This window comes from Aulonocara sp. 'chitande type north' Nkhata Bay, linkage group LG5 (genome assembly GCF_057382095.1).
Source record: "Aulonocara sp. 'chitande type north' Nkhata Bay isolate Kocher_YH1m ecotype deep benthic linkage group LG5, A_spYH_male_GT1.1, whole genome shotgun sequence".
NCBI lineage: Eukaryota > Metazoa > Chordata > Actinopteri > Cichliformes > Cichlidae > Aulonocara > Aulonocara sp. 'chitande type north' Nkhata Bay.
This window is the reverse complement of record NC_141348.1, coordinates 9,404,015-9,424,548: the sequence shown is the minus strand read 5'-3', so window position 1 is coordinate 9,424,548 and position 20,534 is coordinate 9,404,015. Positions and strand designations below refer to the sequence as shown.

The following is a 20,534-nucleotide window of genomic DNA, read 5'->3' as shown; positions in this document are numbered from 1 at the left end:
TAGGTTCCTTGGAGGAGTCGATGCAGGATAACCAAGCAAAACCGATCACAGGTAGAGGGAGAGGATCAAACAAGGCTTTTCATTTGTCTTAGCAACCCTAGACGTTTTGTCTCAACTTGTTCAGTCCAGCCAAAAACCAGAGCCTACCAGTAAAAATGCCACTGCCAGCTAGTAATAAATAGGTAGATAACTATAGTAGTAATAAAATTTTAAAATTCTACAGCCAGAAGGTAGCGAAGAGAAGCAAAGGTATCCAGGAAAGGTGCAGCAAGACGCTGTCAGAATGGTATGTTTTAAACTGGTCTAAAGACTTAAGGAAGCTTTATTTTTATATTGCTTAATTACTGAAGGGGGCAGGAGGGGTATACTGTGCACTACTGCTTTTTACAGTCACATTGTAACTTCAGAATTTACTACATTTCTATGGTGGAAGTGACCTATGGAGCAACAACAGCCATACTGAGTGGAAATATACTGTGGTAAGGATTTAGTGCCTCTAAAGTGACCACGACTATTTGCAAAATCTCTGCCTCTACACTGTTTAGCTTTGGGTAACTTTTAATCAAAATGTAACATTTCTCCCAATAGTGGGCACTTTTGTTATAAAGGTAAGGCTAATCTGAACAATCCAAAAAAGAATAGTTTATTTTTGGTTGATTGTTGTTATTATACTGCCTTTAACTGAATGGGGAGATGTGTTAAACGTTTAACCAGGTGCATGTACAATAACCTTTTGAAGAAAGCCTACTTGGTATAGTAACTTATAAAGAGATATATTAAAATTAATGTAATGACAAACTATTGTAAGGTTGTAAAACTCTAGCCTTGTATCTCTCTGTGTGTGTCTTTTTTAAGACGTGTGTGCAAATTAATGACTGTCTTATCTGAAATAGGACACACTTTAATGTACATACGATTTTGAATGAACAGATCCTGTTTTCAGCAACATTAATGTTCTTCTGAGTCACTTTGTAAGTTTGTTTTTGCTGCCTCAGTAGAAGTGATTGACAGTCTGAATCCCAGATCTGACATGAATTAGACAGCCTGTTTTGGGCAATAAACACCTCGCCAACAATACTGAGCACTATGGGTTACCATGGCAACTGTCAAAGCTGATTTTACAGCCACCCCTTCTAGCCAAAATGAAAAAATAAATGTGACGCAGAGATGCTGATGGTACATGCAAAGCAATAATGTAACAGTAGCATCTATACGATGACGTCATAGATCTTCCTGTATGTGTGAGCTTGCAGTCGCTCCATATGGTTGCACGTGTCACTCAGGGCTGTTTTGGAAATGAATGAGAAAGGAGCTTCTCAAAGTCTGCAGGGAGGTATTCTTGGATCAAAACACACCGTTACCATCTGCACAACCAAAGCCAGAAGGAGCAATTATCTCACACATGGACAGGATATTTTCACCCATTCTCATATAATTTTTTACCAAGCCCATAATGATTATGTAAAGCAGTCAAGTGTGCTGGAAATGCCTTTAGACATTCTACTTCATTAGAGGAGACAGGCAGGTAAGATTATAGCAAGCTGTAACTGTTTTTAAAACCTGATTTCTGATGTCAAACAGATTCAGGTGGACATCCACTTGAATGGCTTCCAGGTAACAGATGGACTTTTGTCCATCTTAACTGGATGGATATTCTGCCTTCTTAATGTGTTGGAGGTAGTTGTGTTTTGTCAAAGACTATTTGTTTAGAGCCCTTTTCTACTGATCTAATTTATATTATGAAGGAAAAAAAGGGAGGGGGGGTGGCATTTAAGCCATGAAGGTCAGTTGGGTAAAAAGATGCAGATTAGGTAATCCAAGGATTACCAGTCATGTAAATGAGCTGTAAACTTTACCTCAGAATAGATCTTATGTCATGTGTGAGATGCATTTTCAACATCAACTGAAGGCACTTTTCTGAATTAGGCTGGCATGGTTGAAATACAGCAAAGGAAGTGCTACATGAATTCAAAGATTCAGGGTTTTGGTTCAGTATTTTGTCAGTGTGTGTGTGTAGACCTTTGACTATTGTTGTATATAAAAGGGATGCAGAACTCTAACCTGCGAACTCCACATTCAGTACTTCCAGTATAATGACAAAGTATATTATGTTTAATTCACAAAAATGTGTTTATTTTATATGAATTAAAATGAAGGAATACATGAAGGAAAGGAAAGCTGTAGATGAGGTGGGAAGGAGAGGTGTGGTGGTAGAAGAAGGACGAGAATAGGTTCGGGGTAAGCAGCGTATACTTGAATTTAAGTCAGGGAAACATCATTGCCATGCTGATGTTTATGTGTTCAGAGTCCAGCTCTGCTCACAAAAAACAAAATGCATTTTCATATTACAGAATAGGAAATGACAAGGAAAGGTCATTCACAGATGTTAATGTGTAAACCATAATGAATGTGAAAAATACCTTTAAATTAGGTCCACATACACATTTAATGGTCTGAAATGTATATTCATCTTATCGTGAAACTGCATGCATATATTAAGTTGCATTTTCAAAAATATAAACAAACATGAGAAGATCCAGTGTCTCCTGGATTTAATCCCTGCTGACCTTGCTCTTCTTCTCTCACTCCTTGAAATTGTGGTAGCTGATATATAAAAAAAGGTTTAAAGAGACTGCTGTATATCTGTCAATTCAGATATTCAGCATAACTATTTCTGGGTTTAACCAGTGACTCTGTATGCAAACAGCAGGCTCTTGCAATAACACTCTGAACAGCTCCTACTCCACCATCACACATCAACAACTACAAAAAAACATGCACTTAATTCCTTCTTTGCAATAATGTGATGAATATTTCTCATTTTCTGGGACAGTCTGAAGAGATGTCTTTTCTGCTTAAAACAGTTTCAATGTTTGTTCACATTTTGCCGTCAGGTTCGACATAGAAGATAAAATCTCTGTTCTAGCCATGTTTGCAGAGAGATAACTGAAACATGTCTCTAGAGATTGTGTATAAACGTCACTATATCCACTAAAGGGAATAAACATGAACTAAAAATACACCACAGGCCACAATAAGGTAATTGTACTCGAGTATCACAAGCGTGTGTGACTGAACGTTTTCAGACTGCTGACCCAGGAGAGGGACCACAGCTCTCCTTGCATCAGAAGCAAAAAATCTCTATCTCTAAATCTCTGTATTGGTTCACAGGTATTCACATACAATTTGACCCATTCCTGATTTCTTAGGTTTTTGCACATTTGTCACACGTTTCACATCATCAAAGATGTTTTAATATCAGATGGAGGTGAATTTTTAAATGTTTTTTTTTTAAAGTTTATAAATGACAATTTCATGTATTAAGGGGGGACAGCGATCCAGAACTACCTTTTTCACTACCTATGTGAAAAAGTAAAATCATGAATTAACTGCGATCAGCCACATTTTTTGGAAAGCTGATTTCAACTGTACTACATTCAGACCTGATTACTGGCAGAGCTGCTGAATTAGAAATCACTAAAATAAAAGATGTCTGACAAACTGAAGTAGGCTGAAAGATCTCATAAAGCAACACACTGTGTCTCAATCTAATGAAGCTAAAGAACAGAACAGAAACAAAGCCACTGACATTCATCAAACTGGAAAGGGTTACAAAGCTATTTCTAAGGCTTTGACACTGCAGTGAACCACAGTGAGAGTTAGCATTGACAACTCATCCACGTGTTAACAAAACAACCCAGAACAACATGTGAAGAACTGCAGGCTCAGTGTTTATGATTCAACAACAAGAAAGAGAGTTTGCAAAACTTGTATTCATGCGGGAGTTCCCACGCAAAAACCACCACTGACCAAAACATTCTGTGAGCTAGCAGACAAAAGCTGAGCTTTCCTAAAGGTTTGAATCCCGTTACATGCGGCATCAAACTAAAAACATCATTTCATAAAAAGAACATCATACCAGCAATCAGTCATGGTAGTGTTAGTGTGATGGTCTGGGTCTGCTTTGCTGCTTCAGGACCTGAACGACTTGCTGTAAATGATGGAACCATGAACTCTGCCCCACACCAGAAAATCCTGAAGGAGAATGCTCATCAGTTCATCAATTCAGGCCCTGAAGCACAAACTCACTTGAGTTACGCAGCAGGACAAAGATATGAAACACAGCAGCAAGTTCAGCTATGGATGGGTCACAAACAAAACACATGAAACTACATGAAGGTTTTGGAGTGACCTAATCAAAGTGAAGATGTGAAAGGGTCAGTTACTGCAACAGCTTGTCTGCAGTTCTTGTGCACAACCAGCAATTAAGTTTAAGAGCGATTACTTTTTCACAAAGGCCAGGTGGGCTTGGATTGCTTTGTAAATGATCATTGGATTTGCATTATGAAATGCAAACGTGACAAATATGCAACAAACAAGACATCAGGAAGAGGCCAAATACTTTTTGATTGCACTGCCTCTTCAGCTGCCAAATGGCAGAATCACAGTTCACTGCAACTGCAGGTAACACTGCCAGCCACCGCCTCCATTGCAGTGGTGAAAACTGTGAGTATGTGAACTCATGATTGCTCTGTGGCAACACAGACATACCAGCAACATTTCAGGGGAATTATTACGAGGAACTGCACATTATCACACACACTGAGCTCAGATAAGATAAAAATGTCATTGATCCCTATGGTTGCAATGCACACCCCGTGGTGCGGTTGTGAAATGAAAGGATTTGGTTTTTCTTCTTCCCTTGTTGCACAGTTTGACGAGGTAAAACTTTGTAAATGCCGCTGGGAAAGATACTCATTAGAGTGGCCTGTGAAAGTACAATAATTGTGGATGGCAAAAGAAATTAGTATAAAGGTTAGTTAATTAGGAAGCTGGCTGTTACAGCATATGCTCTATGACTTAATGCATATTAGTCACCTATATGCAAATATGTCCTGCACTGTTCATAGCTGGAAGGCATGTGTGAAAAGGGCTCTGTGTATACATCATTCAACATACAAAGAAAATTAACTGGATCAAATGAGCTTGATACACCTAATACCTGAATTGAATCCTATGCTGCTTCTCTTCTATTATATGTGTACTTTTCTTCCTAGCAAAACTTAAAATAGCTCCAGTTCATTGAAGATTCAAATTCAAATTCATTCTGTGGCACACAGCCTAAAAAATATGAATAAAAAAAAATCAGTAGCCCTGTTGTGTAGAATCAAAGTCTCTGTTATCTTCTAGTCATAAAGCCACTGTGCCTGGCATTCACTACACTCATCATCATGCTGTCTCATCAATGCTCCAGTGGTTAAACCCTTCATATAACGATGCAGTATTGTCTCAAAAGGTTGGATGGACTTGTATTATACAGTGATGATGAAATAGGAGCCACCTGATTTATTTCTAAAGCTTTCCTGCCAAGGCTTTAAGAGTGCTTCACATCTCATCTCCATTTATATTATCAACAGGAACGTACAAGTCTTGGGAAAAAACACCAAGTGCACTATTCACTGCTGTTAGGATCAAACTGCTGTTAGAGGCCTACAGTTAGTATTTAGACTTGTTCTGCCTCAGTATGCTATTTGAAGAGTTTTCACATTCATTCGGGAATTTAACAAAAATATAAAGAACACTAATTCCAAAACAGATTACACAATAGGGCAATAAAGTGTCCCTGCTCACCGTAGATCTCAGTGGACCTGCTAAAGGTTTCACATCTTTCTTTGATACTTTTTTTTAAAATTTTCAACACATTATCCATGTTTATGTGATATTGTTCAGACAATGCAAAATATATCAAAAGGACACGTTTTACATTTAAAACACATTAAATGAAACAAATAAAAAAATATCATAATTACAAAAATAAGCGCAGCAGGGAAACAAGTTTGTTTCCCTTTCACTGAGTTCAAAAACGGGCCTTTAAAGACGGACCTCAACCACAACACAAGGTTACCTTTCAAAATAAAAGCAAAACAAAATAATCCGCACTGAAAAATGCACAACAAAGTTTACGACGCCACTTTGTGAAAACGTTAAGTTGAGCTGACAATTAGGCAGATAATACTCCGAGAAGCTCCCTCACACTACGAACACGTTTCTTCTTTAAATCTCCGCTAACAGCGTAACTGTACGTCAGTTACGCGGGTTTGGAGCTCGCGCGTAGTCGACGCACGTACGTGGAGCTGGAACAGAAATTAAGCGAACTGTCCAAGAAACACTGAAGAAAAACGTTTTCTTTCGTTTCGTTCACTCAATTCTGACAACAGCCCCGCTTAAACACCGTCATCAGGGACAGAGAGTCTCCGTCTCTTTACATCCAGCTGCTGTTTGGTGGCCTGCGTTATTCCACAGAACAGCAGCAGGTGAGTCACATCGGGTTGTTGCTAGTTTCTGTCCTCTGAAACGGTTCCAGGCTGCTATGCCATATACAGCGTCTCTGGTGCTGTTTTTGTCCTCCACGATGAAAACAAACAAACATAAAAATGATTCGTGTTTATCGTTGAAAACGGCCAGCACTCAAACAGGTTTGGCGGCTGTGTTTACGGCAGGAACATTTCCTTGTCCCGTTGCGTCTTTCTAATATGTATACAAATCACTGCGCATGCGCGAGACACGAGCCCCCTTTTTTTGACGAGCTAAAGCTTAGGTCCTCGTGTACCGTTTGTGTACTAATGACGACAGTTGGTTACAGTGTGACACAAAGACATTTTGAAGGCATTTCAAGCTCTTAGTCTTCTTTTAAAATAGATGAATTGTGTCCTGAGACTTCCTGTGCATATTTACGGCAGTCACAAGTTTATGAAATTTTTTATCTCATTCCTTTTTTTTCCAATTAGATGAAAGAAGCAATGCCTGAAAAACATGTCTCACAAAGAAGATAACGAGGAGAAGAGGCGGTAAGGAGTACAAACAAACAGCATGACACTTTCAATAGCCCTTATTAACGCACTGGGGAAATCACTGCATGTAAATGAAATACACACTTTTGACTTTCCTCTTTCAGCTGCCACCGCACTGATTTGTATGCCAGCATCCCTCGAACATGTCTGCCTATTGTGTACCACCCAGACTACAACATCACTTTTATGGGCCTTGAAAAGCTTCACCCGTTTGATGCGGGAAAGTGGGGGAAAGTCATCCGCTTCTTGAAAGGTAAGCGAGTGAAGAACAGAGTGGCAGATGGGGAGGATATCTCCCTGAGCTGATGAACACTGAAGCACTCAGACTGAGGTCATAAAGGCGAAAAGAGCCGGAGAACAAAGCAGAAACAGTGGAAGAGGTAGTTGTAGTTGAAGAAGAGGGAGTAGGGGAGGCAGAGCAATAGAGCACAGATAATTAGAGAAAAGTCCCTGTGGGAGTTTGTGCAGGTATAGTAGATGAAGGCCAGTGTGGTTTTGGAGGCTGAGGGAAAACAGTTGCTGGATAACTGGCATGACTTCACACAGAGCTGTTGTCCGGCTTCACGGTGGATCATCTGTGCTGTTAAACGTGTCGCACGCAGCTTAATGAATTCACAAAACTTTCAGAAGTTAAGAGTGCAAATAAAGAGCTGAGCTTGTGCTGACAGAGGGAAACCTTGGTTTTTCTAAATTTAGCCATGCAGTAATTGGAAGAAAACTGGATGATATTGCAGAATTACTCAGCATATTTAGAGAGTGATACAAAGGAACTGGTTGTGCACTGGGTTTTTAATGAGCCCTCTGTGTTACGTCCAGAGTTGGAAGCCAATTTTGGACCACCGCGTTTCAGCAGTCTAAGGGAATAACATGTAAAATGGCCCACAATTGACCGGCTGGTGCTCATCAAAAATAACCTACGCTTCTTGATATAGTGACATTAATTTATAATGAAACTAAAAATTTAAACTCCATGCTTTTAAGCAGCTACTTTGGGACTGTTTCTGCCTGATTTTACAAACCTCTCTTTAATGCTTTATCACTTCTTATGCAAACACTACAGCTCCATGGCTTCATGGTTAACGGTTTAAATTTTAGCATTAAATAAAAAGCACAAGTTGCCTAAAATATTTATCTCTAAGAATTAAATGAATCCAAAAAACATTTTTGTGGCGCACTTTCTTTGAAGCTACAGGACTTGACAAGTATTGTACTTATCAGTTCAAAATTGATTCAGACAGGTTAGCTGGCCTGTCTGTTCAGGTCTGTGTTTGTGTTTTCACCAATCACAGCTATGAGTTTTCAACAGTTCTTTTTTTATTGCAATTATTGAAATAAAAATTGTGGCGAACAAACCATAGACCATGTGCTTTCTCATGTAATCTCTTAAAAGAATATACATGCATTTGTATGTATAAACAATGTATATAGTGCAACACTGAGGTTCTGGATGCAAAAGTCCCATTCATATTCTCCATAGAAATTTTGGTTATGAGCCATAATGTAACCATATAATGTAAACTTAACATGAAAGGTTGTGAAATGATGGTATGTGCTCCTGTAGAAAACACACATCTGTATTATTTCAACCTTGCAATACCAAGGAAAAAAACTACTTTGCCCATAATCCTGTATTGAAACGGCAATGCCTCTGCTTGGTGGATTTTACTGTTACCATGGAGATGTTTAAACCTATCAAGATCAGGTCAGTTAGTGAGAGCAAAATCTCATACATGGATCTCATTTGTCTATGAAACGAAAATTAGGTAAAAGAATATCTGATAAATCTTTGTTTTTATATTCTTCAGGTCCCAATCAACCCAAATAGCAAAGAAAAATTTAAAATGCATGCCATGAAAGAGTTCGGGTCTTAAGAGGTTAAGGCATTATGGGAGGCATACTGTTTACACATTTGCCTAACAAGCAAACATTCATGAGTCAATGAGCCCTTCTGAATAAAAGAGCAACCAACAACAGCATCTATGTACACGGTCCTGTACCTTCAACTTTTTCTTTTTTCAGTTTTTATTTTATTTTTTTGATCCACATCAAATCTTTTTTTGCTCATGATTCACCATGTAGCTTGTAGGTTTGGTTCAAGGCTTAAATTTTTTATCTAACGACATTCTGAAATGTCACATGAATAGGGAATTCGCTTCTGAAACCAGAGTCCTTAAAGTGGGTGGTCACCGTTGCCGTCTACAATTCAGCCCACGCGGCCCGTGTTTATCTCAGTAATGAACTGATAACTCAACAGCAGTTAAGATGATGCTGTTGAGTTGTAATTAACAAGTCAGTGAGAGGGCACCCTATCATGGTACCATACTGGAATTCACTGAGATACTGAGAACCTATTGCTTCACAAATGTTTGTAGAAGAAATCCACATGCCTACGTGCTTGATTTTATACAGATGTACCTCAGGTGGTAGAGTGGGTCATCTACTAACTGGAAGGTTGGAGGTTTGATCCCAGTCTGCATTCCAACCCCATGTTGCCCCATTGCATTGGTGAATGCATCCATCTCCAATGGATTGTATGAATGCTAGTAGTAAGCACTTGGAAACAGCATAGAGTAAAAAATAAAATGGCATGTAAAGCGCGTAGAGTGCTCAGAGTAGAAAAACCCTATATAAGAACCAGTCCATTTACCATTTGCCATCTGGCTATGAAAGCGATTGGATGAATACCTGATTGAGTGAATATCTTCGGCAATATAGTGTCATAAACATAGACTTAGATTTGTTTATGTAACAGAACTGATAACTCACTGGAAAACAAGGGGGTTAAACCTAAGAAAGCTGTCTAAGGTGCTTCTAAGGCCACTTTTGTACCCCTGGCTGCAGCAATGATGTTAAGAAACCAAGGATGTACTATCCACTTTCACACTGTCTGTCTTTAAGCAGTCATTGTTTCCGGGAAAATCCACCCGTTAGCTATACTGTTTGGGTTTGTAAAGCACCTTATAAATGAGGACTGTCAGGGGTGGCCCAAAGGGTCTGGGGGAAGATGCATATTTTTGAACTTTTAACTGTATATTTATAAGTTTTAGTGACTACTTTTGTGTTTTAGCCACACAAAAGTAGTTAAAAAAATAAACAATTATAGAAAAGTTCCCGTTTTTCATTGTCTGCTATAGAAATTTCAGTTAAAAAAAAAAAAAAGAATTTTAAGCAAGTAACTGATACTCGTTTTTATAAATATGGGGCAGTCTGGTGTTACGTTCCCCTGAGGGGTCTAAGCGGGGAGGGGGAAGTAACAAAAAGTGACCGGGTCAGAAAAAGGAGTCAAGGGAGGCAAAAGGGTTAAATTAAAGAGTTTTATTAAAGTTTCAATTTATACTAACTAAAAGAGACGGACAAGCCGCTATCACCATTTAAGAAAACAAACAGAACTCAGGCGTTGGTCAATAAAGTAAAACGTAAGCCAAAAAGAAAGAGCAGCTCACTAGCTGAAAACCACCAAAAACACAGCTCACTAGCTGCAAACACAACGACCACTCAGCTCACAAGCTGTAACCACACTACTGGCACTCTGGCCCAGAGCTCACCTTTCCCTGGGCTTAAATACTTTTAATTACTGATGTGAGTCAGCTGTGTAACAGGGAAAGGTGGCACCTCAGGCAGAAGAGGTGGTGGGACACGCCCACACAGGCACCTTCAGGAGGAGGCCCTGCTAGGGCCGTAACACTGGGCAATGAGCCACCAGAACTTTTTCTGTAATTTTACACATTTGTCTTGTAAAAACACTGAGGTGGACTGTTGAAATTATGTTTTAAAAAATTTTTTATATTAATATATCCCTGGGGTTAAATGTGTAGTTAAATGTCTTTATGCGGACAGAAAGGAGAGTTTCACTTGCCCAGCTCACTTTGATGTAAAGTGGGCTGGGCAAGTGAAACTCCTTTCTGTGGCCCTCATTGTAAAATGATATTCTGAACTCTAGATGCTCAGAAAATCTTTTTCATACCAAGTCTCTTAAAATTGTGGTCCTCAACATGGTCCTCTCATACTGCATTGTATTTTCAAGAGAACTGTTTCTGTTATACAGTCCACTCTCTTTAGAATAGAAACTCCTGTTGCTATAATGCAATAAGCACCACATACTGCAGCCTCATAATTCCTGTGCAGTTTAATGACAATCGGCTTTGAAAAACTAAATATTACAGCTTTCATAAATGTAGGATTTGTTACGTTCTTCTGTTTCTGCATGCAAATTAGTCTGGTTACTGATAAGAGTTTCAATGAATGCTGACATCTTGGTTCAGATATTGTATTTTAGTAAAACATACTGAATACCAAACTAATTCCTACAAATTGAGGAGCACAAAAGTTGTAGAAGCTCCCCCTCTAACATCCAGCGTTTTGTAACTGTGCTCCCTCCCTCTGTATGTGTTGCAGAGGAGCAGTTTATCAATGATGGGAACCTTGTGGAAGCTCGTGAAGCTGCTGAGGAGGATCTGCTGATCGTTCACACCAAACGCTACCTCAACAGATTAAAGGTAGAGTTGCTTGCTTTATCTCACCCATAGTGCAGCATCTATCACTTTGACTGGCATCATTATTCTTCCATCTTTCCTGCCGTAACACATGAATTTAATCAAATTCATTTGACATGGAGTGTCATCTCACTGGAGTGGATGAAGTCTGAACCTGTATGCGAGGTCAAGACATAGTGACTATGATGTAATCGGGCTCACCTCAACGCATAGCTTGGATTCTGAGACGAATCTCCTGAACATGTTTTAAACTTTATACAAAACTGGAGTTACCTGCAGTGAGAGGTTGCAGACAGGTACTGTGCTCTGTGCTGACTGTCATCTGTGGCAGTTCAGACGGCTATTCTCAAGTGCACATGGCACCAGGATGCTCTAGGTTGTAGGTTGATGGATTTTGTAATCAAATTGTCAGATTTGCAGGTGAAGGTGGGAGCAGAGCTGTCAGCTGATCACCACCTGGTGATGAGTTGGATCAGGTGGAAGTGAAAGCGTTGGGAACATTGTGATGTTTATGGGATTTGCCCAGAGTTCCTTAAGGCTCTGGATGCTGTAGCTCCGTCTTAGATGATGTACCTCTGCAACACGTGGAAGCTGGGGACAGTGCCTCTGAATTGGCAGACTTGGGTGACGATTCCCCTCTTCAAGACAGGGAATCAGAGGGTGTGCACAAACTTTAAGGGGGATCAGTCTCCCCTTTGAGATGGTTCAGGTGTCTTACTAGGATGTCTCCTGGAGGTCTGGGTATAGTGTTTCAGGTGTGTCTTACTGGGAAGAGGGCCTGCTTGGATAAACTGTAGAGATTACGTCTTTCAGCTGGCTTGGGGATGTCTAGCTTTCCACTGCATGAGAATTAGAGGAGGTTGCCCAGGAGATGGAGGTCTAGCCTCTACTTTGACTGCTGCCCCTATAATCTTTTCACCCTAACCTGCTGCACATTAGAGCAGGGCGATATGACCAAAAATATTTATCACGATATACATTTGAAAATTTGCGATAACGATATAACTGACGATATAATTGACACTAGACAAAATACTTTACAACTCCACAACTTTATTAGTGCAAAAGAAAATAAATCAATGTATTTTCACTTAAACAAGCAGCATTAAAGTTATGTAAAAATTTAAAGTGCAAATGCAAATTCCTCGCTGACAGTTTAACCAAGTGGAAACTGGCCGACACATCCTCAGCACAACCATGTTTAATATCCACAAAACTTAAAAAGAGGTTATACACACACAATACGGTAATATTATGTTGAAGCACAGTACGTATCACTCCGCGAGGCGCCTGCCTACGATAGCTGTAATGCTCCGACAATCCATCAAGCGGTGCGGCTTCGTAGCTTAGCAAAGTTGTACTGAAACGTGACAGATTTTCCAGCGCCGTGTACGACATAAAATCGTTTCGAGGTCAGTAAACAACCAGAGTTCATACATAAGGCAAACGGGATTATAAGGGGCTCTGTCGATTTTCAGAAAAATCAAAGGATTGATTTTAAGTGTGACGTATTTTCCAAAAAACACGGTAATAACGACGGCCCGCTAGCATGCGCTACCAAAAATACTGCTTTGTTGTGTATCTGACGGGCGAAAGTAGAGCTGGGCGATATGAGATTTTTTCATATCACGATATGTTTTTTTCATTTCAGGCGATAACGATATCTATCACGATATAAGCCAAATAACTGTATTTGTAAGATTTAAATGTGCCGTTGCTCACAAGTAAAATGTGAAATAATCAGCAGCTTGTTTTTATTTAAATATTTATTTCCCATAATAAGTTCAACAGGGTAGATGTACTTAAGGAACATGAGACTTTTTCAGATAGATAAAGGCAAATATTGCAAACTACACAAAAGGCAGCCGCTAAAGCGTTTAAGTTTCAAAATAGAACAAATGAAACAGACTAAATTGTCAATTCCACTTAGAAACAAAATATTAATTCTAAAAATAAATCTTAGTTTGTTTTACAGAAGAACAGACAAAACTGACTAACTTTTGTCAATATCAAATAAACTGAGAACTAAAAGGAAATTCTCAATCTCTCCTTGTTGTATAGCTGAGCTTTTCAAACAGTTTTAACAGTTACTTTAGTCTGACAAAAGCCGAATGACGAATTAGCGCTTCCAGTCAGAGACTGAGGCTACGTCCACACGTACACGGGTATTTTTGAAAACGGAGATTTTCCGTTTTCGTTTTAAAAATAATCCCGTCCACACAATAAAGGCAGAAATGAAGGAAAACGCTGCTATGAACATGCCAAAGCAGCAGGTGGCGCTAGATTCCTAACCGTGCAGAAATGTTGGCCAATCAGAAGTCTAGAAGCCTCGGTGGGAAAAAGTAAACAAAGCTGGGGCATAGAAGCAGAACCGAGTCGTATGTGTGGACGGACAGTAACTGTGTGTATATGTGAGCATTTAAACACTGCAGAGAGTAGAATTAACAGTATTGTAGAAATTCATTTCACCGAAACAATAACGTGGCGCACAGTGTGACGCATGCACCAGTTTAATGTATTTCCAGACTTGCTTTCGGCACAATTTACAGTGCATGCTACTCTGTTTTTTGTCAGACTTGAAATAGCCGAAATACCTTCACACTACGGAACTTCTATGGCTCTTCCGTTCGACAATCTCTCCGGCATTGGAACCATCATCTGTTTTCTCTTCGGTCACGCTCGGTTGATTTTTCTAGTCGGCACACTCATTTCCTCCATTACGCGCTGGCTCCATTACCCGCTGGCTGCTTCCCAAACAAACACACGTGCGGCTTGGCACTTGTGCTGTACGTAACAAGTCACGCGACGTGACGCTGCGGCTGTGATTGGTTCGGCTCTGCGCTACTGAATTTGGATTGGCTGACCTTTTTTTTTTTTTTTTTTTTTAAGAGGACAAGAGCGGCGAGGTCTATCGCGATAGCTTAATTTCTCTATCGAGTAAAAGTTATATCGCGATACATATCGTTATCGTTCTATCGCCCAGCTCTAGGCGAAAGCTAAACCAGTTCCACACCACTGAAGCTGCAGCATTTTTACAAACCAGTTCTGGTTCATCTGTTTCATTCAACGATCCGCTTTCGCCCTTCTCATTCTCCGTCACCGACATGCTTTTTCCGCCATGTGCGTATGAAAACAAAGGCACTGCACATGCGCGTTTTACTCATATTCTGTCGCGATATTTCATTTTCTTATCGTTGCCCAACATTACACCGGTGTTACCGTGAACGGTATGATATGACCCAGCCCTACTGCACATCTTTTCCAGCTCTGTCTCTCTGCCTAACTAATCAATGCAAGCCCTTTTCCCCTTCTTTGGCAACTCTTCTGTAACACCTATTGCCTGTCTTAACTCTTTCCTGAACTCTATGCAACATTCTTTCTTCAGCTTCCACCATTTAATCCTTGGCTTCACTTGCTTCTTCCCTGCCAATACCTTGCAGTCTGCTCTCTCTTTCACCTTCTGCATAAGATGTAGTCTCCTCCACTCTTATACATTACTCCTGTTTTATCCTTTTCACAAAATCAATCACTATTTTTCTATTATACTTTTTTTTGTCTCTTTAACACCATACCTTCCCAGCACCTCCTCATTACTTCTGTTCATGTCCACTGAAGTCTGCTCAATTCACAACTGTCACCCAACCAGGTGGGTGACAGTCTCTATCACTTCATCTTACATCAGAATTCTTCTTTCTCTTTCTCTCCAGTCAGTTATCAGTCACCAATCAGTCCTCATCTGATTAATCCTTAGTCCTCAGGGAATATCATGTCACGCATATTAACAACATGGCAAATCTCCTTTGAGCTTTTGTCATTTTAATTTATCATCTAGAGGGACTGATTAGTGTCTACATTTATTTACCTTTCCCTGAGCGGATTTGGGAATTTTAAGCTGTCTGTGGATGTCAGGAATGCTGACGTTTCATTGTAAAGCTCTTCTAGTAGAGTGCCTGCTACAGAGGAAGCAAAGCTGATAACAGTATTTCTGTCACATTCAGAGGCTTTGTATTTATTCTGTTTTCCCTCAGCTGCCCAAGTGAGGTGCAATAGCTTTATTCTTTACTGTCGTTTTTTCATGAGAATTCAAGCTTCAGCCTGAACCCCCTGGCATCATTATTTCGTTTTTCTCCACCTTTATATCCACATCCTTTTTTACCTTTCTTTTTTTGCTTTGCTTTCCGTGCTGTTCATTCAGTTGAGGGCAACTTAGTTTTGTTTGTCTTGTGACAGATGGCAAAGAAAAAAACATCTCTATACCGCTCTAATTATGTTCTGCTTCCATTTAGTGGTCTCTGGTGGTGGCAACCATCACAGAAATTCCACCTCTCCTGTTTCTGCCTAATTTCCTGGTGCAGCGGAAGGTGCTAAGGCCTTTGCGGACTCAGACAGGGGGAACAATAATGGTAGGTATCTGACACCCTCATTTCCTCTTCATGCTTGTGGCTGATAATGACATGTTATCTAGCCTCATTTGTCAGAAGTAGAAATGGAGATAATGTCCTGTAGTGTACCACCATCACATAATGATGAGATCCACTCTTGGCTCAGTTTACTTTTATCAACTAATACGAGTGCTGCAGAAACGTTATAGTTCACACCCACTGCACTCAGCATCCAGCCAACACAATGAGGTTCTTCCACAACAAGGCCTTGAATTTTCAATGACCTTAAGTTGAACTCAAGTTGCCCACCTTAGTAGATAATCTGCATATGGTTTTAGTGTGTGTTTTACAAAAAAACATCTAGATGCATGAAATAACTGTACAGTACTCAGCAGAAAATTCCAGGAGCAGGACAACGCCGCCACATTCCAGCACACAGATCACTGTTCTGCAGTAAAGTGCAACGCTCTTTAAGTTTTTAGGTGTTTTTTCTTTTGGAAGGTTCTGGCCTGTTGCCGACCATATACTGCTTTATCTGGCATGGAAGACTGTGCTTACACAGGGCTATTTTTTATGTAGCTGCAGAATCTACATTTAGTACTAACTACAGAACCTGAGGTGTTCACATTGTTTTATTACCTTTAGAAACTTTACATTACCTTCATGTTCAAGCTCTGTGACAATTTTGTATTAACAAAAGGGTTTCTTGAAAAGACTTGTGCAGACTTTGCTTTAAATTGATGCTTTCTGTAAAAGTTGTGAATTCAAAGGAAATAAAGGTTCTTGTTTTGTCTTGTGAGGGTGGAGACTTCCAAGGGAAAGCAGCGTAATAGAAAACCTGTGTTAAATATATATATTTCATATATAAAAGCTAATCTCTGTGGCGACAGAGTTTTAGGGGGAAGATGGGTTTTCTTTGTTGAACATATCGTGTGTTTGCACTTTTAAATGGAAATTCTCTTTCATGTGTTTTGGGGAATGGTTACTCAAGTTGTTTTAAGTAGGATGAACAGTCTATGTGACTTTATTTGAAACGTTTGTTGTGATTCACTTCTTTAAATCTGTAATGGTTATGTAGAAGGTTTCTTCTTTAAAATCCTGTTAGCTGTCTGTGTGTGTGTGTGAGGCAAATTGGTTTGAAAACATTAATATTTATATCCAAGTTTATCTGGAACGCATTCTTTCTGTCTGACAGGCGCATAAAAGCTAAAACTCATATTGACACATTATTTCTCTTGGATTTATATCTTAATATTTTTGGCTGATCTGATTGTTAAGAAAATATTAAATTGAAAGGTGGGAGTCCAGTGGAAATCATAAATCCTATAAATTGATAGATTTTTCTCAGGTAGTTTTTAGTGGCGCATAGGGAGAAACTGGAATCTGGGATCTGCCTTTTGGAGCGTTCTTATTGAAAACGGAGAAATAGAGAATAAGAAATAAATGGAGTACAAGAAGAAGACCTAAATGAACCTGAACTATATGCCCACTATAATGCAAACAACGCATATCATATGGTTTTCTCAGCATACGCTTGATAACAAATGTATTTTCTCTCGAAGACTGCATTCTGGGCCTGGTGGTCGATGGTGCACATGAGATTCGAGGGCTGTTGTAAAATATGCCTGATACGCTCTGAAACAGAGTTCTTGTTTTCCCCAGACAGAGTGGAGTGTTACCCACACACTCTGTTCATAGCCAGACTGTGTGCATACATGCAAATTTGTATTATTACTCATCCATCAGAGAACCATACTGGCATTTACACACAATCTCCCCAGGTCACATCTCCTCTCATCAGCTCTCACACATGCTGGTCTGTAGAAGAACATGGCAGAGCAGCCACTCTTGCCTTTTCCAAGAGAGAAATCGTGACCTACCACGGCCTTATCGTTGTTTAAAAAAAAACAAAAAACGTCTGACTGACGACATACTTGAGAACATTTTGAGTTTGAAGATTGAAACTACTTTCCTAAGAATGCCCTTTATTTGTGAAGCGGCTTAGATAAATAAGCCTTTAGCTAAACCAGGAGTGCAACCAGGCCCAATTAATGTCTTCCTGAGGTGTAAGCAGGCACATCAGGAAGACACTAATGAACTTGAAACGCTGCCCGTCTCACGTTTCTTAAGAAAGCTACTCTCAGGAGTAGATCTGGATCAGTGAGGCTCTGCAATGAAATCTCCAAAAGGAATTGTAAATATTCCTTTTACGTTGGTATTCTGCTGAATAATTCTTGGCTTCAGATATATTAACTTTTAAAGATTTTAGGTTTTTGGAGGGTAGTGCTCTTTAGTCCCACTTTCTTTATTTCTTTTTGTTTGACTTTTATAATATCCTGCTGTACACCACAAGCTGGTCTGTGTGGCTTCGGGTTTTTGTTCCATGACACAGTGACAGGGCTCCCATGGACAAGTTGTTTGGAAACCTGTCACCTTTTAATTACACGTCACTGTTGAAGTCTCAGCAGAGCAGAGCGCTTCGCATGGGACACAGAAAAGAAAAGAAAAGAGCACGAGTCCACTTTATTTTTCCGGTTAACCCATTAACTTTGGCAGTAATTAAGTCTGTTGTTGTCCATATGCATATTTAGAAATAGTACATGTCAGATTCACTAGTGGTACTTACTCGTTTTTAAATCCGTGCCATGCACAGAAAACCAGCATTAGAATGCATCACTTTGCACCTTTTATTTGTTGTTGTTTTTCAGTCAACATGAATCAGTTCATGGTGACTGCAGGAGCCACTTGAAGATTCCTGTTGCATTCTGTAGTTTATTTTTTAAAAGGTCATTTTCCTTTCAGGGGATTTTCTGTCTCTGTCAACCAGAAAGGATCATTTATACATTTTTATGGTCACATAAAGGCAACTGAACTGAAATATTGTCTCTTTCACAGGCAGGAAAACTTGCTGTTGAGCGAGGGTGGGCCATAAACGTAGGTGAGTTTGCAATATATGCACTGATCCATGCATCAGTAATACGTCTATCTGCAATCAGCTGATATATGTTTAGCTTTGATATGGGAAACGGTTTACCCCACACTCTTCACCTCCCTATAGAGCCTAGCTATGGAGGTTTCCATAAGATAGTGGTGTCACATGCCAGGTTTCCAGTGTCTTCAGCATGCAACAAAAGCCTTCATTTCCCACAGTGGTATTTGTATGCAGTCTTTGCATATAGCTTAAATTAGGTGGTGAATTATTATTATTTTTTATTTATTTTAGTAAAAAAAGAAAACTAACAGCACCAGCTGCTAGAATGGGAAAAACTAAACAAAACAAACAAAAAAATGTTTGTTTTTCTTTCCCCACTTAGCACAAATATGTTTTTGAATCATTTACAAAGGGAATGCTCCGTGTTAACGAGATGCTATAAACTCTTCAACATCAGCATCTGTTTCTGGTAGCTGTGAGTGAAACAGTGTTCAACGTAAAGTAGAACATGCTGATCAGTTTCCTTAGCTGCTTATCGCCTAGAGGAGGAGTGGCGCAAACATAACACTCGCCAGACATGGACCGTATTTTTCGCATCATAAGGCGCGTTAAGCAAAACAAAACAGTCAGACAAGTCAAATTTTATTCATCTCATTCTTCTTGCTTCCTCCACTTCCACACCATTGATTCATTAATGCTGAAATCTCTGGCAGCTGCTCTATTCCCATGTTGTTGCAGTTTATTAATGACTAACCTCGTATTTTTCTCCTGGCTGAAGTTTGGTCCGTTTACAGCATCCTGCTATGCGATTGCATTTGTCCCTGACCACCGAGAACACTCACGTTAACTTTTATCGAGTGGGAAAAAAGTTAGCTTGTTTATATTATGCTAACATAGCTGTGTCGCTAGCAGTCACGTAGCACATCATTATATACCAGCTAGTTCAACTTCAGTAACCCTGCAAAAGTCACTGCTGTTTAGTTTTCTGTCTTCTTTTATGTTTGAAGTGATAGCAGAGCTGTACGTTTGAATTTTTTCAAAAATCTCTCAGGCAGAACTAGAGATGGACCGATTCGATATTATGTATCAGTATCTGTCCAATACTGACCTAAATTACTGTATCAGATATCGAAGAGAAATAAAAAACGTAAATAAAATAACGTATCCCAGCTCATAACCTTAGCACGTCGGAGCAGTATGCGTCTCGTGATAGAGCGGCTGTAGCGTGTGAGACCTGTCGGCAGTCTGGTTGAGCATTTGGAGCCTCGCTGCGTGCTTCCAAACCGGCATTTCATCTCTGAGAAAGCTATCCCAGAGAAGTAAAGCAAGTGTGTAAGTTCATCTCTGTATGTTAGTAAAGCTTAACAACCGATATATGGAGCGACTGCCTCTTCTCTCTCCTCTCCCTCTCTTGCTGCTACTTCAATCATGAAACTGATCAATGATCAGCTGATCGGCTTTTCTGTCGCGACTCCCGTCTGTCTTGTTTGTTTATCGCCCACTTCGCGCCAGAAAGAGGAAACCAGCGGATAAACAACAGCCGCACGTTTAAGCTTGATAAACTGTTGTTACACCAGGATCCTTTTCTATGCAGCTGACGGCTGGTAACTGTGCAGGGGCGGGTCTAGCAAAGTTTTGCCAGGGGGTTCGATAGGGCATTAACAGGGAAAGGGGGGCACAAAAACATACTTTTTTTTTCTAATTGTCATGTCTAGCTTTTAATAAATAATTTTTCATTTTTCAATGTATAGAAGTCCATTATTGTATATAGTAACAATTAAGTCAAATTTATAACCTAGAAAGCTACAGTACTTTTACCTTTGCAATTCTGTTGAAGAAAGATGTTGAATCTATTTAATTATTGTAAAAAAAAAAT

At 39.7% G+C, this 20,534-nt stretch overlaps 1 protein-coding gene across 1 annotated transcript in view; it reads left to right on the top strand.

The window, feature by feature from the left end:
- Positions 1-6,084: 6,084 nt before the first annotated feature.
- hdac11 (histone deacetylase 11) overlaps positions 6,085-20,534 on the top strand; it is a 50,091-nt gene continuing 35,641 nt past the window's right edge. The window contains exons 1-6 of the mRNA XM_086291208.1: positions 6,085-6,314; positions 6,789-6,848; positions 6,956-7,104; positions 11,247-11,347; positions 15,631-15,747; positions 18,622-18,664. Coding sequence (XP_086147334.1) covers positions 6,814-6,848; positions 6,956-7,104; positions 11,247-11,347; positions 15,631-15,747; positions 18,622-18,664 — 445 coding nt within the window. The 5' untranslated portion in view covers positions 6,085-6,314; positions 6,789-6,813. The remainder of the gene's footprint in view (positions 6,315-6,788; positions 6,849-6,955; positions 7,105-11,246; positions 11,348-15,630; positions 15,748-18,621; positions 18,665-20,534) is intronic.